The sequence below is a fragment of the Micromys minutus genome (assembly GCF_963924665.1).
Source record: "Micromys minutus genome assembly, chromosome: 21".
NCBI lineage: Eukaryota > Metazoa > Chordata > Mammalia > Rodentia > Muridae > Micromys > Micromys minutus.
Genome location: NC_137956.1, coordinates 9,644,543 through 9,671,569, shown reverse-complemented (window position 1 = coordinate 9,671,569; position 27,027 = coordinate 9,644,543). Strand labels below are relative to the sequence as shown.

General features: G+C 37.6%; 1 protein-coding gene across 1 annotated transcript in view; it reads left to right on the top strand.

The window, feature by feature from the left end:
- Nucleotides 1–22,565, top strand: part of GFRAL (GDNF family receptor alpha like) — a gene marked incomplete at both ends in the record, with an annotated part of 44,110 nt that extends 21,545 nt beyond the window's left edge. Inside the window, 4 exons of the mRNA XM_080934346.1 lie at nucleotides 176–426; nucleotides 19,725–19,817; nucleotides 20,274–20,346; nucleotides 22,502–22,565. Of these exons, the coding sequence (XP_080790472.1) occupies nucleotides 176–426; nucleotides 19,725–19,817; nucleotides 20,274–20,346; nucleotides 22,502–22,565 (481 nt within the window). The remainder of the gene's footprint in view (nucleotides 1–175; nucleotides 427–19,724; nucleotides 19,818–20,273; nucleotides 20,347–22,501) is intronic.
- Between the last annotated feature and the right edge of the window lie 4,462 nt (nucleotides 22,566–27,027).

Genomic DNA, 27,027 nt, shown 5'->3' with positions numbered 1-27,027 from the left:
TTATGGAACCCAGGACCACCAGCCCAGGGATGGCACCACTTCCCATTGATTACTAATTGAGAAAATAGCCCTATAGCTGGATCTCATAAAGTTTCATTAGGTAAGAGACCATCACATGTTAATGTGAAATCGCTCTATCCATAGACTAAATTCAGTCCTTCACTCCTTCTTCTAGGGCACACTATCAAACATTCCAGACAGAATGCTGGCCCCATGTGGCTGGAAAGTGCCATGCTGATGAGACCTGCATTAGCATGTTAGGCCAGCAAGACCTCACTTGTTCTGGAAGTGACAGCTGCAGGGCCGCCTACCTGGGAATCTTTGGGACAGTCCTTCAAGTGCCATGTGCTTGCAGGAGCGTTGCACAGAATGAAGAACCCTTGTGCATGACTTTCCAGCACATGCTTCATAGCAAATCATGTTTCAGTAAGTTGTCCAATGAAAACACTGTCTATGATGTGCCACTTACTTACAGACCTATGGTTTTCCACTGTACCAAAACAAAATGGTGAAAAAAGATAATCCAGCCAACCTGAACCAAAAATGAAAAGTGTTCATAAAGACAATTTCTGCTTGCTATTCTGGTTATGTTCCAGTTTTGTTCTCTCTCTCTCTCTCTCTCTCTCTCTCTCTCTCTCTCTCTCTCTCAATCTCTCTCTCTCTCTCTCTCTCTCATCGGAAAGTGATACACTGTTTAAATTGATAAGTTACTATTTATTATCATTTACTGATTTTTATTGTGAAAAGCATAAAAGGCTTCATTTACATGCTAACATTATCAATTATTCATTGTTATGTAACAACAAATCAACTCCAAAGCATTGATTAAAGTCATTAACCATTTAGCGGCTTAGCTGAACAGTTTTATACACTGGCCTTGGGTGAATTGCCTTTTGTCTAGATTTCCTCGTGTACTGACACTCATAGATACCTCATGTCTCTACTGAGGCTGGATTGGCCACGCTGCTATATTCAGCAAGCACTGTCAACCGGTGTAGGCTATTTCTCCTCTGGTGTCTCCTCCAGCATGACAGCCTGGGACCATTTACATGATAAGGCAGAATTCCTAGTGACTAAGACCAAACACATAGGTATTTCTCAAGTGTCTCCTGCTGTCATGCTGTGACTGTGCCAGTGAGGAAAGCAAGTCATATGGCAACCTCAGAGTGACTTCAGGAGCAAACTATACAAGGATGTGGATAGCCAAGATGGGCTCACCAGGGTTGGTTGATGTAAAAGACCACGATTGCAGGTAACCTGTCCCTGGAGTAGATCTTCCCTGTGATTTATTTTTCTGTCCCTTTGTGCTTTCACAGACACGCTTATTAGCTCCCAGTAATACTGCACAAATATATTTTCAAAATGAATCTTTAACTTAGGGAAAGGAAAACTGAAATTCAGGCACTGGGCTTGGTTGGGGGATGAGTACACTGACTTGAGATTTTCAAAACAGTTTTGTGAAAACAGCTCATAGGACATACTAGAGGAGCTTGGAGCTTCAGCTTGTGTGAGTCTATCTGCGGAAACTCCTCTCTTGCCAGTGACAGGAAGTTTTCCAGAACCAGATATCTCTACCTGTCAGCCTTAGCCTTGCATCTGTTCAGGCTTTTGTAGGTGAAGGACTGAGAAACTGCTCAATTCACTTACTCAAATGGGACCTATAGCTATCTTTTTTTTTTCAAATATTAGTTCACATTTTTAATTCTTCTCAACTCTGAAAAACTAATGCGTTCCTAGTTCAAGTCACTGTTCTTGTTATAAAATCTTACACAGTGCTAGTGTAGAATAATCATTTCGAAATGTTGTTCGTGCTGTCTAGTAAAAGCACCTGACCTGAGTTGTGGGTTATATGGATTCTGACTCTCCGTTTTCATGTTGTACAGAATCGCTGGCCTCTGTAGAACACAAAGAACAGCTTTCTTCCCAGACTCTAGCAGGCACAATCCATCTGGCAGCTTATTCCTATGTATTTCAGGCATACACTATGACAACATCACACTGTAGCATGCACATTTCCAGATAGGTGTCTATATAGCCAGCTCCTTTTGAGTAATGGCACCAAATACACATAAGTAGCTTGATACAATTCCTCAGCAACCTAAAATCATTATAAAGAGAGCAGTTAGGATGGAAATTGATGCTTATTGGAATTGAGGTCTCACAGAGCTATTTAGTAAGTGCATGTTCTTCTGGATGAAGTGCACGTTTTTCAGGGATCATAGAACCCATCCTACACATCTACCCTGCTAACGAAAACCACAATATGTGCTCCAGACACCTCACTGGGTCTCTTCTAAGTGGTTTGCATATTACTTTTGCCTAGCTGGAAGGGAAGCTGTGAAAATCAGTTTGCTTCTGGTACAAAGGGAAATGAATTTTGTGTATTTCTAGACAATTTCTGCCACTATATCTCTAACAAAATATGTAAAGCAACATCCCCCCTAATACTGATCCAATTTATTCATCATTATGCTGGGAAATTCAAATTCATGTCTGACTATGTCTGTCACGCATAGAAGCATAGAACAATGGATCACGGGTAGTAGTCTATTTGAGACCAGTTTTGAAGAACAGGAGGAGTCATTAGTTTGTACAGATATATGTAGTTTTCTTCTCTCTGTAATGCTCTGCAAATATATCATGAGACTATGTCATAGAAGAAAAAAAAGTCAAAATATTCATCCTTGTAACTCTGTTCCTCTTTGTACTAACCATGATTTCAGGAACTCTTAAGTATGTTCATGCAAAATACTGAATGAAGCCCTGTACTTTTTAATTTTTTTTATCAACTTAATGTAAGCCAAAGGCTTCTGGGAAGAGGTAACTTTAATTGAAAAAATGCCTCTATCAGATTGGCTTGTAGGCAAGTCTATGAGACATTTTCTGGATTAATGTTTAATGGGAGAGCTGAAGCTGTAAATAGTGCCGCTGTGAGCAAGTGGTCATTGGTTAGATGAAGAACCAAGCCAAGAAGCCACAAGAGGCACACCTCCTCTCCCGTGTTCTTCCTTGTCCTGACTTCTCTCAAAGACAGACCTTTATAGAGATATATAACCTCAATAACCCTTTCCTTCCCATATTTGTTTTGATCATAGACTATATCATAGCAATATAAAACAAACAACATCAACAATCACATTTTACTGCATAAGCTGAAGTTTGCTGGAGAAAGAAGACAAAGGCCCAGGTACAAGTTGAAGCATCACTAAGTTGCTGGTGCACAAAGGCAGACTAGTGTTCTGTAGGAAGTGTTATAAGTCTTATTGTACGAAACAAAGAAAAACTATGTACCCAAAGTAAATATACATTTTAGCTATAAGGCATCCTTGACTCCTTTCATTGTTTCATCAATTTACTGTTAATCTGCCAAAGTAAGGGCTACCTACAGGTCTTTAATGTTGCTGGAAGAGTTGCAATCATTAGAAGGATCTTTACTAGCCAGCCTTAGAGAAGAAAAACACATTCTGTGATACCCAGAGCTAGTTCCTATTCTTTCCATTACAGCAATATTATACTCCATCCCATGGGGATGGAGAGGTTGTAAAGAGACCCTGCAGACTTACATTGCATAGCCTGTCAACTTCACCTTGATATGGGGGGCATTTGTGGTGGATGGAGTCTTCTAAAATATGACCACTTTTTACCACCAGCAAATAGCCTTGTACATGCTGCTTTCCCATTCCCTTCCATGGTTACGAATCTCCATATTTATTCGTTTTTTCTCATTGATCTAGAAATTAACCACCAACTGTGAGTCTTATATCTAGCTACTTCCCTTTCTACACAAAGAAGTTGAGTATCGTGCACACACTGACTGCAGTGAGGGCTTCTTTTTCAGCCTGATCTCTAGGGCTACCTCTGAGTTTGTGGTTGTGGCAAATGTCCATGAACAGTGAGCAATGACACACTACTACTCCCAGTTTTCCTGGAACCAGTTACCTAAGTAATCTGATAATACCCAAAGATATATTTCAAACAGCAAACATTCAAGGATGCCTTATAGCTGAAATGTATATTTACTTTGGATACATAGTTTTTCTTTTTTTCGTACAATAAGACTTATAACACTTTCTACAGAACACTAGTCTGCCTTTGTGCACCAGCAACTTAGTGATGCTTCAACTTGTACCTGGGCCTTTGTCTTCTTTCTCCAGCAAACTTCAGCTTATGCAGGCTTTGCGTGGGGGATGACTTTATTCCATATCATAGAGATGTGTCCTGTAGCTATTCTCATATAGCTTATCAAAGATTCTGTACACCACACTGAGAAAACATTCCATGTCTCAAGTGACTAATATATAGTAAGTAATGTATATCTTCGAAATACATTATTTTAAAAACTTTTGGGTTTTGGTTTGGGTTTTGAATTTAAAACTAGTCCATTAATTGGGCTTCCAGATTTTGTATCTTTACACACACATATATATATATACTTTACAGGAGCCATACACAGTTTCAAGATTTCCTATGACATGTTCATGGAAGCTAGTTGGTTCTCCTAATTTTATTTGGAATAAATACTCTGTTCTAAATGAAACCCCTGATAGGTCAAACATAACTCCAAATCGAAGGAAATTCATTAACATTAAATATTTGGTTCCCAAACTTGAATCACCCTCAGAAATATTTACGGAATTTCTTATATAAAACCAATCTTCTCCAGATAACTCTGACTGTAGTCAAGTTTGGGTGCCACTACTCTTATCCACACATGGAAAATTTTAGTCTTCAGTGTGAAGTCCAAGAGCCTCCTTCACACAAACCTTTCAGGGAAGTAGAGAGGTCTGCGTGGGGAAAAGCAAGGTTGCTAAGCACAAGGCCATGAAGCTCTTCTAGTGGCAAACTTTGTCTAGTTCTTCCAACAACTGCAGACACACAGCAATTCGTTCTTGGTGGCAGCCCTGTCCTTGAATACAAGTGACTTTTTCTCTAGTTAGAATTAAGATTAACAGGCTCAACCTTTTATTTCATCTTAAACTAAAAATTTTCAACTCAAATGTTTAAGTAAAAGCATCAGGAGCTAACACACACAGGCTGCAGATGTTCACTGTAATGACAACATTGGCTGTTTTTATGTTCGAATGCTGTTGTTTTGTGATGATTTACCTCTTTAAGTTCTGAATAGTAAGTGTCTATTGCAATTCAGTGCTTGGACTCAATTCAGTTCTGCAAGTAAACCACCAACCAAACACAGTTTTGTTCTTAAATGTGTACATCACCTAAGCCGCCTATGTTTTCACTGTATCTACCTGAAAATGTACAGATGGAAGAAAACTGTTTCCAAAGGGTTTCTACATACAGCTGGCTTTAATGAAATAGTGTGTGCTTATATTAAGTAAGGTCATAGTCTTTAAAAGGGGACCTTTCTGGCCATTCCATGCTCGAGCATTTAGTTTCATTTTATAGCCCTATTTCTTCATCCGTCTGTTCATGCCTTCTCATAGATATCAAGATGCTAGTAAAACTGCTTTATTTATCATGTTTGTGTGTGTGCGATGGATATATGATTTATTCTTTCTTTACAGCATTCATCTGCCTCTTTTCCAGTGAAGGCCTGGATCCAGAATCCTATACCATCAGTCAGTGCATTCGTAGTCAGCCTCTTAAACCCGCCCATGTGTACGGGGTGGTGCATAACACATCACTGCATATTTCTCTGTGCATTATAAAACTGTGTTCATCTTTTAAAAGATAATTTGGAGACTGTGTAGATGTATTAGTGAAGGCTTGGGCTTGCCTTATAAAATGTTTGTCTTAATTTTCAGTGTCATGAAATCGCTGCCTGGCTGAGAAGGAGAATAACATACTATAAATTAAGAAATGAGCAAGTAAAAGACATTTCTATTGCAATTCTGACTCTGTCTCTCTTTGTCTTTTCTCCCTCCTTCACACAAACATATATTCATAAACGCACGCGCGTGCACGCGCACACACACACACACACACACACACACACACATCTATTTCTTACAGCCAAATATAAGGCAGTGTTCCAGGAACTTTATGTTAAGTTCTGTCTTTAAATAAACCACCTGAACTAGCCAAAACCACTGACTTTTTCTTGGTGTGTACACAAAACTTTAATTCAAGTTTAGTTTCCTTCAAATTCAGTCCAGGTGCTAAAATAGTCTTCTGGTTTTCAAGGAACATTCAACAGACTCTCTCTAGTCTACATTCATATTTATTATGTAGTCTCTAAGCATTCAGATATGTTGTATTTTCTGGGTTAAAGTGGCTCCATGGTGAATTTGTAGGTCATCAAATTCGTAGACACCCACTTATAAATTTATGTTTTTTCCTTTTAGAACTCTGTGATTATTCCTCTAGGATCTTGTTTTTCATTATTTGAAAAGGCTTTTGTGCTCTTTTAAAAGATCAAGCATGTGTATTTTAAGTTAGTAACGAAAAGAGTAATAAAACCAAACAAACAATTTTTAAATGAGTTGAGTTACAAATCAATGTAGAAACATACAACAGTGGTAAATTCTGTACGTTTTGCCTTTTGTGTATTTTAATTTATAGGCTTAGAATTCCAAGGGTTTCTTTGGGCCTGGATCTCAAGAGAAAACTAGATTTTTTTTTTTAACATTTATTACCTTTCAAACTTAAAATATAAACAGAGACCTTCCTTCCTACCTTTCTTCCCTTCTTCTTTCTTTCCTCCCTTCCTTCCTACCTTCCTTCCTTTCTGTCAGGCTAACTTTTAAATGGTGATTTAAAACAAAACCAACACAAAAAACCCTAATGGTTGAATGTTGTGTTTGGAAATTAACAGACTTTAGTGTACACTGTGGTTTTGTAGAGGCAACATAGCACCAACATGTCAGCAACGGGCATAATCTTCATCATCCCTAAACTAGAGCAATGTCACAAAACTTACCTAGCTAAATCATGGGAAGAATCTGCAGCTCAGTGAACAGTAAACTTGAGGAATATGGAAAATCACAGAAATCCATAGGCATGGCACTGCCATAATGATATCATAAGCAGGCAATCATTTCCACAAAAGAGAAGTGGTTTCTTAAATACAGTGTTACAGTTGTTCAAAGGTAGGGAATGTGTTCCACAAGGGGTGAACAGACACACATTTATTGTGTACAAAATTATCTCTCATAATGTTAGTTCTGCCTGAGACAAATCACTCTAAATCTTCTAAAGGGTGGGTGTCCCATCCTGCCAGTGGGCCCTGTCTTAGGACTGAAGGTGGTCTCTTTGGATCTCATCTCCTCACTCTTGGAAATTTCAGCTAAGGTCTCCCCCATTAAGTCCTAGGAGCCTCTCACACCTCAGGCCCTCCAACCCCCACCCCCAGCCGTGGCATATTTTACATTCATTCTCCTGGATCTCCAGGCTTCTCTCCTGTTTCCCAACATACCTGATTTTTTCCCTCTCCCTTCCCTCTCTCACTCATATCCCTCCTTCTCTCTAGGTCCTTCCCTCTCTCTACCTCATTCCAGTAATTATTTTGTTCCCTCTTCTACGTGAGATGGAAGCATCCTCACTCGGGCCTTCCTTTTTGTTTGACTTCTTAGGGTCCATGGGGTGTGCCATGGGCATTCTGTACATTTTAGCTAATATCCACTTATTAGTGAGTATGTAGAATGCATGACCTTTATGTCTGGGTTAACTCACTCAGGGTGATACTTCCTAGTTCCATCCATTTGCCTGCAAAGTTAATGATGGTTTTAATAGATAAATAGTATTCTATTGTGTAAATGTACCACATTTTCTGTATTCATTCTTAGGTTGAGGAAAATCTGGATTGCTTCTAGCTTCTTGCTATTACAAATAAGGCTGATATGAACTTATTGCAGCATGTGTCCTTGTAGTATGATGGAACATCTTTTGAACATATTCCCAAAATTGGTATCTGGGCCTGGGTACCAGAGGCCTCACACAGAGATCTCTGGTCTGGATAGGTGTGCTGGTTCAGATGAAGGGGGAGGACTCAGCCAAGGAGCGGGAACTGCTTCCACTGCCTCCACTCCTGGTGCTGTCCCTTCTCCACTTCTGCCACTGCAGCAGAAGAACATGAGCCTAGCTGAGCCAGCGGGAGACTGACTAGCTGTCAAGGGGTGCAGGGGAGCTTCTGGTGGCAATTTTGGGAGAGCAGGTCTCTTCCCCAAGCAGCTGTGTTACAGCTCTTATGACAGAAACTCTCAGACAATGGAGTAATTCCTGCACACCTTTAATCCTTCTGAATAAGATTCTTATATAGAGTTTTGGGGTGGGTCAGGGTCTGACAACAGATACTTCCTCTTGGCTTGGCCTGAAAGCTTGGGAATATCTCATTTATATATTTGGGGAAGTCATCCTGCTTATACGTGACTGGTATGTCTTGAGTCTATGTGACCTGTGGTCATGTTCTTACCTGTGGAGGAGGAGGTTGGGGCACTGCCCTGTGTGGGCAGTGGGGGACTATAGCTACATTTAAGGGCCTAATCTCCTGGGAGATTAGGAAGCTTCCTACGATCCCTTAGGGTACCCAGGCCTCGACCTATGTCGACCAGGAATCAGGAAATTTTTCACAGCCCACAGCCCCACAGTAGTATAGTTGGATATTCTGGTAGAACTATTTTCAATTTTTTGAGGAACCACCAGATTGACTTCCAGACTGGTTGTACAAGTTTGCATTCCTACAAGCAAGGAGAAAGTGTTCTCTCCAACCAAGTGTTCTAGCATCCTCACTAGCGTGTGTTGTCATTTGAGATTTTTATTTTGGCCATCTGATTGGGTTAAAGTGGAATCTCAGGGTTGTTTTGATTTCTATTTCCCTGATGACTAAAGATGTTAAACATCTCTTTAAGTGTTTCTTGGTCATTTAAAATTCCTGTTGAGAATTCTGTTTAGCTCTGTACTCCATATTTAATTAAGTTATTTGGGTTTTTTTTTTTTTAGTCTAACTTCTTGAGTTCTTTATATATTTTGGATTTTAACCCTCTATCAGATGTCTGGTTAGTGAATACCTCTTCCCAATTTGTAGTCTGCCATTTTTTCTTCACCCTTGTAGGAAAATTTGGGACCCTGTGACTTTTCTGACAGTGTTGATCATCTAGAGTTTGGTGAAATCATTGTACTCTATGATAGATCCTATCTGTGCTGGTTAGTTTTTGTCAACTTCACACAAACTTAGACATATCTGAGAAGAAGAAGTCTTAACTGAGAAAAGGCCTTCATAAGATTGGCCTGAAGGGAAGCTGATAGAAGGTTGTCTTGATTAATGAATGAAGTGGGAGGGCCTCATTCACTCTAGATGATAGCATTCCTAGACAAGTGGCCCTGCATGTTCTAAGAAACAGGCCAAATAAGCCACTGGACAGAAGCCAGTAGGCAGTATTCCTCCAAGATCTCTGTCTTATTTCCTGTCTTGACTTCCTGCTCTGACTTTCTTTCATGATTGACTTTGATGTAGAAGGTCATGATATTTTATCAGAGCACTAAAAACTTTAACTAAGACACTATTATATTATCTGCAAATAAAAATTATTCGATGACTTCTTTTTCTTTTTGTACCCTTCAACTTTCTTATTTTGTCTTATGAATCTAGCTAGTGTTTCAAATTCTATATTGAAAAGGAGTGGAAATATTGATAGCGCTGTCATATTTCTGATTTTAATGAAATTACCTCTAGATTATCTCAGTTTAGGATGATGCAGGCTGTGAGGTTTTGTCTCACATGTATGTAGTCTTCACTATATATTTATTGTTTTGTTTAACTTAAACCAGCCCTACATCTAGGAATAAAGTCAACCTGATTGGGGGTAGATGGCTATGCATGTTAGTTTTTTCACCTTGACACAAACTACAGTCATTTGGGGAAGAAGTACACTCAACAGAGAAGATGCTTCCCTCAAATCGGCCCATGTGCAAAACAAGAAGCATTGTCTTCATTAATGATTGATGTGAGAGGGCTCAGTCCACTGTGGGCAGAGTTAGCAGAGGCAGATGGTCCTGCGTTGCATGAAAGCAAAGCTGAAAGATCAAGCCAGTCAACAAGCATGTAAGCAGATTTCCTCCATGGTTTGTTTCGGTTCCTGCATTAAGTTCCTGCGCAGACTTCCTCTTACAATGGACTTTAACCCATAAGGTGAAATAAATATTTCCTCTCCATGTTGTTTCTATTCATGATGCTTATTGCAGCAACATGAAAGTACACCAAAATATATATTTATAATATACAAAAATATATTTATAATGCTTCTATCACTTCTAATTTTTTAATACTTTGAGAAGCACTGGTTTTAATCCATTGAAAGTATGGTAGAATTAATCTCTCAAGCCGTCTGTACCTGGACCTGTTTTTGTGTGTGAAGGTTTTTTGTTACTCTTTATATCTATGATCTGTTTAAATTGATGATCTCCTCTTGGCTTAATATTGATGTTTCAGATGTACTCAGAAATCCATCGATTTCTTTTAGGTTTTTCAACTTAAGCATATATGTTTTCAAATCCTGTTATAATGCTCCCCACAAATCTATATTTTTATTAATTTGGGTCTTGTCGTTCTTCATTTTGATTAATTTGGTTAAGGAGCTGCCAATTTTATTCTTCTTTTCATAGAACTAACAGAATCTCATTGAATCTTTCAATTATTTTTGTTGTTGCATTTGTTTTTACTTTATTGATAGTGACTTGGTATTCTTCCTTCTTGTCTACTGGCTTTAGGCTTGGTTTATTATTCATTTTTCTAAACTCTTGGGGTGCATCTTTATGGCATTTCATTTTGCTTAGTTTTGTTTATTTTACTATTTGTACCTTAGCACAACAAATTTCCCTCTTACCACTGCTTTCAGTGTGTCCCAGAGGTTTTGGCATCTTGAACTTTTATATGCATTTATTTCCAGAAATTAAAAAAAATGTTCTTTTTGATTATGTCATTCCTTAGTATTGCTTAATCTCAATGAGTTTGTGTAATTTCTAAATAATCTTTACTATTGATTTTGAGCTAATTGAATCATGGTCAGGGAAGACACTGGAGAGAACTCAAAATCTTTGTATTTCCTGAGATTTATTTTGTGTTTCAGCATGGGATCTATTTTATAAAATCTCTAAGGGCTGCTGAGGAGAGCGTACATGAGGTGATGCTCAGGTGAAACATTCTTTAGATGTCTGTCAGCTCCATTTGATCTGTGATATCATTTAACTCCAAGTTCAATTTGTATGTGTTTAGAATTGCAATTTCTTCTTGGTTGATCACCCTGTGATCAGAATGAAGTATCTTTTGGTGCTGGCTAAAGGCAGACTCTTAATTGAGAAAATACTTTCATAGAATTAGCCTGTGGGCATGTCTTTACGGCATTTTCTGGATTGGTAATGATGTGGGTAAAGCCAGATTCTGCCACCCTGGAGCAGGTGGTTCTGGGAGGTATAAGTAAGTCAGTAAAAGGTAGCAGCAGCAGCAACAGCAGTTTTGAGTTCCTGTCCTGACATATTCTGTGGATGGACTGTGATGTAAAAGTGTAAGGGAAATAAACCATTTTCTCTCCAGCTTGCTTTTGATTTTGGTGTTTAACTACAGCAATAGAAAACATAACTATAAACATTGAACAACAACTAATGGAAATAAAAGTGGCCTTGAAAGGAAAAGGGGTGGGGTATGTGGGAGGGTTTTTGCGGGTAGAAAGGGAAAGGAGAAATGTTATAATTATACTATAATCTCAAATATAGAAACACACCCTCGAATTCAACCAAAAGAGACGTGATTAAAAACTAATGTGGTGATATGTTTTGTTAAGTAAAAATAAACTGTGATTACATCATCTCAGATATATTTATTTAAAGAAAATAGACTTTTCTAGTTCTAACCTCTTATTTTTTGAGACTGTTATACATTTATACAATTGAATTTGATCATATCCAGCCACCTTTTCTTCCTTCCAACTTCCCTTGGATTTCTGCTACATGTCGACCTTCCTCCTCACAATTACATGTGTCCCCCATCTCCATTCTCTTTCAAATAACTCATTATTTCTGCCCATTTTTGCACGGGCACATGGCCATCCAACAGAGCTTGGATGACTTGGGTCTCAGAGAATTCTCCTTGACTTCACCGCTCTAATGGATGAAAATTGAGATGCCAGCTGCAGAATATTGTCATCACTTGAGTATCAGGACACGCCCTACAATAGCCAGAAAACTGTGCAGAATATATACTTTCCATTGTAAAATTGGGCTTGGATGAGAAGTGCACCTCTTGGCAATACAATAGTACATGTTTGCTTTAAAAAAAAAAGTTCATTTTTTCACTCTGACATATTTCACGCTTATGGTTTGTAACATAATGTGCCTATGTATTGTTACTAATTGATCCAGTGCAGAGTTAGCTGTTGAGACCAGCCAACCTCAAATCCATTTCATATGTCATGGGCCTCTGGACTGTGTTCCCTCTAGGGCCCTACCTATCCCGCACTTCAAGGTCAAGTATGTTGCCATGATCACTCGCCTCTCCTGTATAGATTTGCCACTGGTCAGCATGTGGTAGGAACTGCTCACTTCAAACACTGGGAATTCATACCGATGACACCGAAGCAGATGTTAGTGTCACTGGCTTGCTCTCAAGAATTGAGTAACATGTTATAATTTTCTGATGATTTGTTGGTTACTTGTTATTCTTTTAAATTCCCGAGGAATGAGCAACATACCCAGTGGGAACATTGATGTCAGCAACAGACACGGCAGTCACTTTCATGGGACATCAGCCTCAACACTTCCCAAAAAAAGCCCGGAGGCAGGCCCCTCTTGGGTCAGAGTTCTTAGTTCCAAGATGTGCTTCCACTAAGGAAGAGCCAACTGAGAGAGAGTGGTTGGTTCGCTTAAACTATCATGATCTATCACTCGCTTGGTAGAAACATCTGCAGTGTTTGAAAGAATAAAACCTTGCTGCCACAAAGATTCTCTGGGATCACGGAGAGACAACTTGCCGCATTCGAGCCTGGTAAATGAACAAAGTCTTCTCAATATCTGGAGCATGTGTAAATAACTTTGACCTCTAATTAAAATTATATAAATTCAAAAAAAAGAAAAAAAATAGTACATGTTTGCACACATTAAAATGGAGCTCGAAATAGTTGGGCATGTCATATTTGCCATGGAAACACTTTCAGCTTTGACCAGATAATGTTGTCCTAGTGGCTGTCACCTACATTGAAACTTCACAATAGACAATCGGGCAAGAGAATTTTTTTTCCTCTCAAAGACTAGATAAAATTTTAAGAAAGTTTACATCCCACTTCTGGGCATATACCCCAGAGACACTTTAATATACAACAAAGATATATGCACCACAATGTTCATAGCAGCTCTATTTATAATAGCCAGAAGCTGGAAAGAACCCAGATGTCCTTCAGTAGATGAATGGATACAAAAATTGTGGTACATTTATACAATGGAATACTACTCAGCCACCAGAAACAATGACTTAACCAAATTCTTAAGAAAATGGCTGCATCTAGAGAGTATCATCCTGAGTGAGATAACCCAGTCACAAAAGAACAGATATAATATGCAGTCAGTGATAGTGGGATGCTAACACCAGAGGCTCGCACTGCCCCAGAAACAACTCACAGACTGTGTGAAGTCCAAGAAAAAAAGAAAAGAAAGCAAAACAAAACAAAAAGTTGAATTAGTAAACCTATAATAATTTTGGTCATATGTAGAAATGTGTATTTTTGATTCATTAGTTATAATTTCATTTCTATTTATTTGTTTCTTCTTTGCATTATTCATTCATTAAAGGTTATTATATCATGGTTAAAAAAAAGAAATCAAAAAAAAAAAAAAAAAGAATCTGGTATAACATGTAGCTGGTATGTCCTGAATATTTGGGGTTGAATTTATAGGTTAAATTTCATGCTGTATTAAGTATAGAATTCGCACTCATGTTCCAAATATTTCTATCAGTAGATTCACTTTTGTTAAGTGAAGTTCATAAGGCATAAATTAAATGTATAATAAAAAATAAATTTTGTTTTATATTTGAATCAAGTTATAGGATGGGAAAAAAAGCATCCATAATAAAAACTGTCAGTTTCAGAAACTATAACCTATAATATGGTTATATTATAATAGCCTTCCTAAATGTGTAGGTTAGCACAATGGAAACTATGATCACTTCCCATTCTCACCTATAAGTGTCTTTTCCTCCCTTGGCACATATATATATAGGTCTACCTGGTGTGGCCTCAGTGGGAGAGGAGACACTTAATCCTCCAAAGACTTCAGGCATCAGGGAAGGGTGAGGCCTTGTGGTCTTGTGAGTAAATATATATACAGTCATACAGATTGCTTTCCAGGATACATCAAATATATTTGTGTATACTTTACTAGGTTCTATTATCAATTTTTAAAATATAAATAAAAATTTTTTAAAATAAAAAAAGAAAGTTTACATCATTTCTTTATTTGCATGAGAATATTTATTATTTCTGGTAACAGAGAACTGAAATTTGGAGAAAAGCAAGTACCCTCTTGCTAAGATTACTTTTTATTGCCTTGTTTTTAAAATGATAAAAATCATTGCAAATATTTTGCCCTTCCTCATAATAGGACATGTTTGTTTGCTTCTATTATATATTTAAATCTATACTGCATATGTTGTTATAATAAACATAATAGTTTTCACCTAAATGTAGTTAAACTATGGGGCAGAGCCTTGCCATCTACCAACCCAGTAAAGTTCCCATAGCGTACCGTTATTGTCAGGTTTTGATGTATGTTTGTGGATTTAAGTAGATGCCTCTTGGTTTTTACTTCTGAAAGTATATGCAGAGAGCATGCTTTGAGCAACTTGAATCCAGGTTATGTAGAGACCCACAGCCTCTTTCATCTTCCTCTGAATTTTGACCATGAGAGGCAGTGGGTTTGCTTCTATCTTCTATCTTTGTTAGCTAATATTCCAAAGAGATACTCCAAGGAATTACCTGGCATATTTTATTTGAGGTCCTTTCAAGATTCAAAATATTCTCGAGAGAAGATAGATGGAAGGGATAGCCAAAAGACACGTCCATTCGAGGTTGCGAAAATACTGGCTTTCTTTTTGCCACTCGGTTTTCTTGCTCACAAACGTTACCAATAAAACCCAGCTGGTTCAAATTTTGTCTGCAGATCTGAAACCCAGCGAATTTGGCTTGGCTTCTTATTTTGCAGAAAATGTTTCACACGGCTCAAATCTGGAAATACTGAAGTATACAAACCCTCAACAGAAACAACAGGAGAACATCTGTCTCAACCTTCACTTTTTTTCCCCAACTCTGCTCTTAAAGGCTTAGGTGTTTTGAGGGGAGAAGGAAAAGTCTGCCACCGAGCATGAAATGACGCATGAATCATCCGTGACTACCTTGGCTGTGTGCTTCTGCCAGAAAAAGAAAGATTAAAGAGTTGCCACTGATGAGTGAGACAGCTCACATTTTGGCACCACTATAGAGGACAGAAACATTTAAGATCATGGAGGAATATAAAGAAACAAACCAAGACAATATTGTTGCAATTTGAACAATAACGGTCTTTCTTATGTGGAGGCACTGTGCTATCTTTTCCATTTTCCAGTCTATGCTTTCATTGGCTTCATCCAGTCCTCTCATTGCCTATAATTGGGGATGGAGTTCATGCCAAGCCTGCATAAAATAAGCAATCTTTCCTCTGTACTTTCTGCACATCGGGGTTATGTATGTGAAGTCATAAAAGCCATTTATTATGAGTGTGTGTATCCCTGGCTTAAAAGACAAGTATTCATGTGACAGCAACCCAAGAGCATCAGATTCCTCCCATAAAATACCACATGTGGGCATTGAGTAGTTACTGCTCTGGCACCTACACTCTGGGACATTATCTCAGATGTGGAACTTCTACGGAAAAGGATGTTTGGTACTTAGACAAATTGAGCCTCTTTGATGAGGCCAGTAAGCAGCAAGCAAGGCTTTCCTAGGATTCTACTGGTAAAGTCAAATAGTTTATCTTCCATTGATATCAGGATTTCCAAATTTTCTCTTGGAACCCTTCTCATGAGCCTATTAAAATCCTTGCAACGTTAAAAAACATTGCAAGAATATTCAAAAAATCACCCTGTTAGCTTGTAAGCTTGTAAAGTGCTCAGACAGCTTTTATTCTTCCCATTCATGGCTCTGAACCATTTTTTGAACTCGATGAAACAGTGTGGAATGACATAAATCTCATCGTGACCTGTACAAGTTCACGATAATGTCTCAACAATGTGCTTCTATAATACCAACATTTTTTCTTTGTCTCTTTCTTTTCTATTTCTTTACTTAGGGTGAGAAGGATTCTTTGGTTGGTTGGTGAGTTGGTTGGTTTTGTTTTGGAATACCACCATGGCTGCCTAACTTTCCCCACCAACAGTATTCTATAAGTTTATAGAGGTTGGGTTTATATTATATTGTTGCATCAGCACCTGAGTTTGGTGGGTTAAAAACTCTCAAAGACATATGATAAAGACTTTCAAAACAGCTTAGTTATATAAGACTCTAGAGGACACTAGTTTCTGATAGTGTTTCTGATACGTAGGTTGAACGGCAAGGCACTCTGACAAGTGGGAGGTTACATAAATCGGTGGACAGGGCTTGTTTCAAGGGGCAATTTGATGTACTGCTCCACTGTGATGTATTATGGGTTCTGTAAATGAAGATTATTTTTCTTTAAATATAGCCAGGTAGCTACCTGAAAAGATTTTCAACTGAGTGCCATCTTCTAACTCAGTGTTGGCTCAGCTGTTGTTGTCCTTATATCTGAATACATTTCCTTACCAATTGCATGTTGCTTGGCTCCTGTATGTAATAAACCTAAACCTAGACTTTCCCTGTCCCTCCCCTATATGCTCTCTCTTATTAAAAATTTTCATTCCACTAGCTAACATGATTAGAAGTTTCTAAGGCTTACAATTTCTCTATTTCTGATATTTTATTTTTGTCACATTCACATTTGAAATATCTATACATCTATCTATATCTATATCTATCTATCTTTCTATCTTTATATATATATACACACAATTTCTTCTATTTATTCCTCTCATCCCTCCAACCCTTCCCATGACCCTTGTCAAATTCTCTCTCACAAAGAGAAAAGATATGGTTTCTACTTTATGCCTATAATCCCCAAGATCATTTGCATGTTTTGCCTTGTTTAATCTTCATTATTAGCTAAAAGGCATTATCTTAATTTAGTCGAATGAAAAACTGGAGAACAGAGACTTAAAAACAAAACAAAAATTAGTCCAAGCTAAACATTTAGAAAATTAGGAGGAGGTCTTACATCTGTGGCAAGACACCAGTAGTTGGCCTGTTCCTATGATGCTACCCTGCCTCACTAACTCTGTTGTCTACAGTGCTCTGACTTATTTTTATTTCTAATTATCATTATATCTCTCAGAGTTATAGAAAGTAACAGGATATTGAAAATACAAAAGAAGAAAATACCTTGTAATACAATGTGAAGTATTTGTGAAAAACGACAATGCAGTTCTGATTGAGGTGGTTTGTTCTAAACCTTTCATGCTTATATTTGTATAAAATGGCCCTCACCATTTCAATTAAACATGTTCTAGTAAGCAACCTGTGGAAAGGTCACTAAAAGCTGACTGCCCACATTTCTCATTCTCTAACCCTCCTGCATTCATTGCTCCATCTGAACAGTTAGTGACACATTCGGAAGTTCTTCCCTTTCCTGTTGTGGCTGTGCATGGACCCTGTGAGTGTGCACGGGGAAGTGACAGGTTGGAACTTTTAAAAGTGATGAAAGCCCAGTATTATAAGATTAAACAGTTTGCCTAATAAGAGGTCCTGGCCCTCTCCATTCACTCCACATTTGAGATAAAGGCTGACTTTCTTTTCGCTTTCTCTCAAGTCACAGTTCTTAAGCAGCCCTACTTCTCTTTCTCTCACATCTGTCCACCACACATTCTCACACTGTGGCAGCTCCTGCTGCAGGCTGGCCACCTGGGTAGCAGCTGCAGGGTGACATCCTCCAGCAAGCAGGTGCCTGTGGCCCTCCTATTTGGAGGGCTCAGGGGCAGGTCTGTGGGTAGAAGAGCAGCACCCAGGTCTCTGTCTTCTTCCTGCATTAATTATATAGGTGTAGGCGGGGCTCTGTACATCCTATGGCCCACCCATCCCATGGGGCAGAAGGCAGATCTGTGGGCATCTTTTTCATACCTGCACCCGTTGGCATGATGGAACGCGGGTCTCTGTCTTCTGCCTTCCACACTTTGCTGCCTCGATTTGGTTTGATTTTTTTTTAATGTGTCTTGGGTATAAGCAGCTTTGACCACCAAGCCTGGCATCATGCTAGGGTGAACAAAAAACTTCCATCTGCTCTATCCCTGCTGATATAAGACCAACATTACCCAAGTCGTCTCTTTGTCCATGATCAGGGGGAGAGAACTTTAATTTTTAACTAATGTGTTTATGTTCATTACATAAATACACACAGAGAAAGAGAAAGATAAACAGAGACAGAGAGATACACATAGAGAAACACTTGTAGCATGTAACTGTGCATGAATTGTTATCTTGGAACAGATTTTTTTCAACCATTCTCTTCTGGCGCCTTATACTTTCTTAGCAAACAGACCAAGTGTTGTGGGAAATGGTTTGAGAATACTGCCTCCTAAAATCTTTTAAAATACTGTGCCTTTTGAGTTCAGGTTTTTAAAATATATGACAATAGACCCATTTCAGCAAAATGGCTCAGGAAGATCTCTCCAAGAAACTGTCCAAATATTGGGAACTTGAAAGAGACAAGAGCAAATGTTAAGCGATCCAGCAATAAATGCCACGTGTTTGATAAACGGAAGGAAGGGAGAGACTAGAAAGGGAGAGGGAGGGAGAGAGAAAGAAAGAAAGGAAGGAAAAGAGAGAGGGGGGGAAGAAGGGAGGGAGAGAGGAAAGAAGGAAGGAACAGTTATAATAAAATAGGTAGGGAGGGGTTGTACTGAAATAAATCCACTAACTTATCAACAGGGTTTTATCTTCTTAAAGGAGAAAAGTCAGTGGAAATGATATACGCCACAGGAAAAATACATAGCTTTTGACCTAGCCACAAAGAAGCATGCCTTTCAGAGTAGTGGGCATTTAGAACTATTATATTCTCAGAGATGCTCAAGAAGACTGTGTCCCCAGAGAAGCTAGCAGTAGTCCTTCAGAGTGGTAAAGGTTCAACAGCAGAAACTGAAGGTCTTTAGATTTTGAAGTGGGGAACAGAGAGATCAGAGAGTGGAGGAGCTAGAACAGTAGAACTAAACAGCCAGGTTCCAGGTCTGAGCAGAAGGGGGCACCAGAGAGTTTATAGACTTTCTTTTATAGGAAACCATGTATCAGTAGCTCCTTGAAAAACATGGTATCTTTAAAACATATTGAAATAATCACTTGTGTGAAGAAGGAATCTTCTTCAATGTCCAAACCTGAAGTTTCAAATTACTGTCTTCTGTCTCTCTTGTCCATATCCAAGGCTCAGTGAGTTATGCCATAAAGTGGGGTCTTTTTTCCTAATCATGGTTTGTAAGAAGAAGGTTTCCATAATTTAGTTGATCAGACATGGCAGGGACAAGGTTTTAAAGATTTAGCATTTGTACTTTTATACAGATCATTGGACTTATAAAACAGGTGGCATAGAACCGAATTGCTGTGATTTGATATGAAACAAATTATGACAATCTGATAAAGCCAAAGTGTAATTTTAAATGCTTCAGTGTCATTTTTAATCTTTTTTTTCAGATTACCCAACTCCTAATGTCAAAGACATATCCTCATATGAAAGAAAGCATTCCAAAGAAATGACTCTGACTGGATTCAATTCTCCCTTCAATGGTCAGTTAAAAACTCTATCTATAAAAAAAAAAAAAGAAAAAAGTGCTCAGTGTCTCTAAAAATATAGTGAATTAAAAATATTATTTTATTTTTTGAGATTATAATATAATAATATCACCTCAGCTTCTCTTTTCTTTCTCTAAACCCTCCCATATATCCCTCATTTCTTTCAAATTCATGGCCTCTTTATTTATTAATTGTTGTTATATACATTTAACTATATGTGCATATAGTTCTAACCCAACATCCTCAGTCCATATGCTACTCGTATGTATGTTTTCAGCACTGGCCATTTGGTATTGGATAACCCATCAGTGTGGCCCTCACCGAAGACAAACATTTCTCCAGCTCTCAGTATTGCTCAGTTGCCTGTAGTTCTTCATGTAGCTTTGAAAACCCCTGACTTCCATCACTACACAATAACACGTCCAGCTGATTTCTAATCTTTTCTTCCAGGAGAGCTAATCTATGTCTCTGTGTGTATGGTAGTTACCTGGGGCATTCTTTTTTCGGTGATGCTCAAACTAAGGTATGTGAATGCAACTTAGAAGAGGGAAGTGGACAAATCAGGAGCGGGGAATGAAGATTAAATATAGCTGTATGTGGGATAAGTCTATAGATTTTTAGTCTCCTGTGTAAGGGAAAAATGTGGCCATGGGGAATCAGTTTTATGTTTCACTTGCAGGTATATATGGGTTATGAGTTCCTTCCAATTATAATGTTTATCAATCAGTTACCTATACTTCCCTACAACAAACTGAATTGTGCTGTTTCCAGTTCACTCATTTAGAAAACTGATCAACTCACATAAGTCATGCGTTTGTATGATTCAATGACATTTACCTGAACACTGTCGTACATTGCTAAGTTATGTTCAAGTTTTAATAAATATTTATTGAGAGACATATTCAATAAGGCCTCATGCCTTACCTGTAAAAAGAGTGCTACTGTCTGCACTCTTTGCAAATACTCTCTCTTACCTTAGCTGCGTTCATTGCCACAATGTGTTAATTTCTATTGTTTCAAATCTCTGGATTTTAAAATATTTTAACCTATTTAGTATTGAAAAGTAGATAACCTGCTCACTTTTAATTGAAAAAGGCAACCTTGTATAAAGTACATCCGCTTGACCAATCATTAGACATGTAGGCACATGTATGCTTAGTTGAATAACACATATCTTTATAGGTGTTTCTCTTAGACAATCGACTACAAATGAAGGTTTGTTCAGTCAACAGCAGAGTACATGTACACAGATTGCTTCCCTAGAAGCAAGATAATGAATCTAATTACAGGACTTGGCAGCTGGGCAGGTATTATTAAGGAAAACCTGAAGTGATAATGCAACCAGCTATAACAGGGGAGAGTAGGTGATGGATAGATGCTTTGCCTAAGGACACTCAAGTTCGTTCATTTTTTTTTTTAAGTGCAACAACAATTTTAAAAGTATATCTACTTCTTGGCTTCAATGCTTCTAAATGTTCTAAACACTTAATTTAACATCTACCAAAACAAACCGAATTATCCAAGATCTTAAGCATTGTCTAAAAGCATATTCTATAGATTACAATGTATTTTTAAGACAAAATAGTTAATATCAGTATCTAAGGAGAGGAATTCACAGTAAACTGAATGTCCTTTATATGGCTTAAAATATTCGGAAAAACCTCTCAATTATTCTGCTTGCTTTATTATTTCAAGACAAGCACCATGATTTGAAAGAACATAGTTTGCTATCTCAGTAAAACCCATACACAGATGGCTCTTGATGTTACTTTTTACCCACACACATCATATAAAGTTAACGTTGGTTAAATGGGCTCAAGAGGCCTCACATACAAACCTACACCACACATAGACAATATGTTGGAGTTCCCCATGAATTTGACATAATTTTGCCTCATTTTTTTTTTGCTTGAGCAAAATTATATGATTTTTTGCACCAGAGGAGAGAGTGTTGTTGTTGTTGTTGTTGTTGTTGTTGTTGTTATACACAGAATCTTGAAATTGCTCTAATATCTACTTATTAATTTTTTGTGGCACTGAGGATTGAACATAGTCTGCTGTGTGCTAGGTCAAACTCTACTCCTGGGTCACAGACTTGGTTGTCATGCATATATTTAGGATAACCTAGTCATACTACTGACTAAAAATACTTTCCACATAATTTATAACTTGCTGTGTTATGTAATAAGTCCCAGAATTCTTTTAAAGTGTCAAAATCAAAGGCATCATGAACAGAACAGAACAGAATAAAACATAATCAGCAACAATACTTCCATTACCTACAATCTAGAATTAGAGAATCCCGAGAGATTTCAGTCACAGATACCAAACAGCCAGTGTCACCACGTGGATACATATCCTTTGTCAATATGAAGAGCTTTTCCTGTGCTCTATATAGTCATACTAAATTGAAATACTGTCTTAAAATAAGTTTGTAAGAAACATATAGTTGAAAACTTACTTACTTGAAAATAGTCCATTAAATAAGATTATTTAGAAACCACAGTAAAATATATGATAGTTCTTGGAAGGTGTTAGAATATTCCACTCTTGAAACTTTGTGCTTGGGAACTTAATTATCCCCATCCCTCAACAAAGATGCCATCCCCAAATATAAGCATGCACATTTATGAGGAGCTGACACTAACATCTTAATGTCTTTTCTTATTTTCTTATAGGATACCAAATAGGAAAAGAGATCCTTCACCCACCGAAATAGCTGGAGGTGTCACCATTCAGTGAGCTGCAGATCACTATCAGCCATATGTCTGTGTGGCTAGCCAATAGAAAATTACATTTGCCAATAATCCAATTTAAAATGGATTTGGTAATATTGAGTGATTATATATAACAATGCCTGGTACAGTGGAATAGTATAATGATCACAGATCATTTTGTTTTCTTGAAAATATTTGAGTAAATATTTGGAGTTGTGTCACAACTAGTTGATAACATTTTCTTTAAAGACAACAGGTGTCATATAAAATGTGACAGTTTTGCTGGAAGACTATCAGTGCACACATCAACTTCTATATTATAGGACTCATCATAATTAGTGTGTGCATTTTTCTGAACAATGTTACAGTCTCCTATTGAGTTGACAAAATTAAAATGCGAATGAGATGGTGAGTATGTTTGTTATTTCCATATTCTTCTTTTTCTTTTTCTCTCTTTTTTTTAAATTAGATACTTTCCACATTTGATATGCTATCCCTTTACTGCACCATGCTCCCATCCCCCTTTCCTCTCCAGTTGCCTTCACAAAGGTGCACTCCCTTCTGATGCCCCTCTCCACCTCATTGCCTTGTAATTCCCCTATATTTGGAAAACATGCCCTCTCTGGAACATAAGCCAGACACTGTTAACTTCAGCTACATACTCAACTGGATCAATAGGTCTCTCAAAGTGCTCACAAAGTTTGGTGTGTTACTCCATGGGAGTTTTGGAGGGTTTGGTTGGTTGAAAATGTTATCTTTCCATGAGCTCTTAGGTCCTTTCTTTAGCACCCTCATTGGGATCCCTGAGTTCAGACCCATGGAGAGCTGCAAGCAGGCTCAGCTGTATCTCTATGACTCTAGCATAGTCCCTGAGGGGACATCTCTGTCTGGTTCCTGCCAGTAAGTACGTTTTGAGATCAGCTATAGTGCTTGGATTTGGTGAGGTGGCTTCTGAGTGATCTTGTCTTTGATTCCTGCCCCTCCATTTGACCTTGCATTTCTTCCCATGAGAATTTTGTTCTCTTTTCTAAGAAGGACTGAGGCATTCTCATTTTGGCTTTCCTTCTTTTTGAGCTTCATAATGTCTGTGAATTGTTTCTTGGGTATAGGAGATTCAGCGCTCTCTGGGGCTAGTGTCCACTTATCAGTCAGTGCATACCATGTTTGTTCTTTTATGACTGGGTTACCACACTTAGGATGATAATCTCTAGTTCCATCCATTTGCCTAAGAATTTCAGGAAGTCAATGTTTCTAATAGCTGAGTAGTACTCCACTGTGTAAATGTACCACAATTTTTGTATCCATTCATCAATTGATGAACATTTGGGTTCTTTTCAGCTTCTGGCTATTATAAATAAGGCTGCTATAAACATGGTGGAGCATGTGTCCTTGTTATATGTTGGAGCATCTTTGAGGTACATGCCCAGGAGTGGAATAGCTGGGTTTTCAGGTAGTACTATATCCAATTTTCTGAGGAACCACCAGATTGATTTCCAGAGTGGTTGTACCAGCTTACAATCCCACCAAGAGTGAAGGAGTGTTCCTCTTTCTCCACATCCTCGCCAGCATCTGCTGACACCTGAGTTTGTTTGTTTTTTTTGTTTGTTTGTTTGTTTTTTTATCCTAACCATTCTAACTGGTGTGAGGTGGAATCTCAGTGTTTTCATGATTTGCATTTCCCTGATGACTATGGATGCTGAGCATTTCTTTAGGTGCTTCTCAGCCATTCGATGTTCCTCAGCTGAGAATTCTTTGTTTAGCTCTGTACCCCATTTTTTAATAAAATTACTTAATTCTCTGTAGTCTAGTTTTATGAGTTCTTTGTATATATTGGATACTAGCCCTCTATCGGACTTAGTAGGATTGGTAAAGATCCTTTCCCTATCTGTAGTTATTATTTGTAAAAGTTCTCTGATAGAATTTTTGGGGTCACTTGAGTATATTATCATATCATCTGTAAATAGTGATATTTTGACTTCTTCCATTCCAATGTGAATCCCTTTGATTTATTTTTGTTGTCTAATTTCTCTGGCCAGTACTTCAAATACTATATTGAATAGGTAAGAAGAGAGTGGGCAGCCTTGTCTAGTCCTGATCTTAATGGGATTGCTTCAAGTTTCTCTCCATTTAGTTTGATGTTGGCTACTGGTTTGCTGTATATTGCTTTTACTATGTTGAGGTATGGGCGTTGGATTCCTGATCTTTACAAGACTTTTATCATGAAGATGTGTAGAACTTCATTGAATGCTTTCTCAGCATCTAGTGGTTTTTTTTTATTTGAGTTTGTTTATATGGTAGAATATGTTGATGAATTTCCATATGTTGAACCACTCCAGCATCCCTGGGATAAAGCCTACTTGATCAAAGTGGATGATTGTTTTGATATGTTCTTGGATCCCGTTTGCAAGAATTTAATTGAGTATCTTTGCATTGATGTTCACAAAAGAAATTGGTCTGAAGTTCCATTTGTTTGTAGTGTCTTTGTGTAGTTTAGGTATGAATGTAATTGTAGTTTCAAAGAACAGGTTGAGTAGTGTTCATTCTGTTTCTATTTTGTGGAATAGTTTGGAGAGTATAGGTATTAGGTCTTCTATGAAAGTCTGATAGAATTCTCCACTAAACCCATCTGGTCCTGGGCTTTTTTGATTGTGAGGCTTTTGATGACCACTTCTGTTTCTTTAGGTGTAATGGGACTGTTTAGATGGTTTATATGATTGTCAATTAACTTTAGTATTCTGTATTTGTCTAAAAATTTATCCATTTCCTTCAGATTTTCAAGTTTTATTGAGTATAGGCTTTTATAGTAGGATCTGATGATTTCTTGAATTTCCTCAGTTTCTGTTATTATGTCTCCCCCTTTATTTCTGATTTTGTTAATTCGGATACTCTCTTTGTCTTCTAGTTCGTCTAGTTAAGGGTTTATGATCTTGTTGATTTTCTCAAAAAAAAAATAGCTCATGGTTTTGTTGATTCTTTATATAGTTCTTTTTGTCTCTGTTTGGTCAATTTCTGCTCTGAGTTTGATTATTTCCTGGTGTCTACTCCTTTTACTCCTCTTGGGTGTATCTGCTTCTTTTTGTTCTAGAGCTTTCAGCTGTGCTGCAAGCTGCTAGTGTATGCTTTCTTTTTGGACGCATTCACAACTATCAGTTTTCCTCTTAATACTGCTTTCTTTGCATCCCATATGTTTGGGTATGTAGTTGTATCATTTTTGTTATATTCTAAAAAATCCTTTATTCCTTTCTTTACTTTTTTCTTGACCATATTATCATTGAGCAGAGCATTGTTCAGCTTCCATGTGTATGTGGGCGTTTTGTTGTTTTTGTTGTTATTAAAAACAAGTCTTATTCCATGGTGATCTGATAGGATGCATGGGAGGATTTTGATCTTCTTGTATCTGTTTAGACCTGGTTTGTGACCGACTATATGGTTAGTTTTGGAGAAGGTACCATGAGGTTCTGAGAAGAAAGAATATTCTTTTGTTTCAGGGTGAAAAGTCCTGCAGATGTCTGTTAATTCCAGTTGGTTCATAACCTTTCCTAGTGTCTCTGTTCAGTTTCTGTCTCCATGATCTGTTCATTGATGAGAGTGAGGTGTTGAAGCCTCCCATAATTATTGTGTGTGGTGTAATATATGTTTTAAACTTTAGTAGAATTTCTTTTGTAAATGTGGGTGCCCTTGTATTTGGAGCATAGATGTTCAAGATTCATCTTGATAGATTTTTCCTGTGGTAAGTAAAAAGTGTTCTTCTTATCTTTTTTGATAACTTTCGGTTGAAAATCTATTTTATTTGATATTAGAATGGCTACTCCAGCTTGTTTCTTGGGATTGTTTTCTTGGAAACATTTTTCCCAGAAGTTTACTCTGAGGTAGTGTCTGTCTTTGTCTCTGAGATGAGTTTCCTGAAGGCATGAAAATGCTGGATCCTGTTTACATATCCAGTCTGATAGTCTATGTCTTTTTATTGGGGGATTGAGTCTACTGATGTTAAGAGAAATGATGAAATTGTGATTTTTTTTGTTACTTTGATTTTTAGATGTAGACTTATTTTTACTTGCTCTTTTTTTTTTTTTTTTTTTTTTTTTTTTTTGGTTTTCTAGTGTGATTATTTTCTTTGCTTTTTCTTGAATGTAGTTTCTGTTCTTGTGTTGGATTTTTTCCGTTTGTCATCCTTCATAGGGCTGAATTTTTGGACAGATATTGTGTAAATTTGGTTTTGTCTTGGAATATCTTGGTTTCTCCATATATTGTGATTGAGGGTTTTGCAGGATATAGTAACCTGTGTTCTCTTAAGGTCTGTATGACGTCTGTCCAGGATCTTGCTTTCATAGTCTCTGTTGAGAAATGTGGTATAATTCTGATTGGTCTGCCTTCATATGTTATTTGTCCTTTTTCCCTTACTGCTTTTAGTATTCTTTCTTTGTTTAAATATTCAATGTTTTGGCTATTATGTGTCGAGAGGCGTTTCTTTTCTGGTTCAATTTATT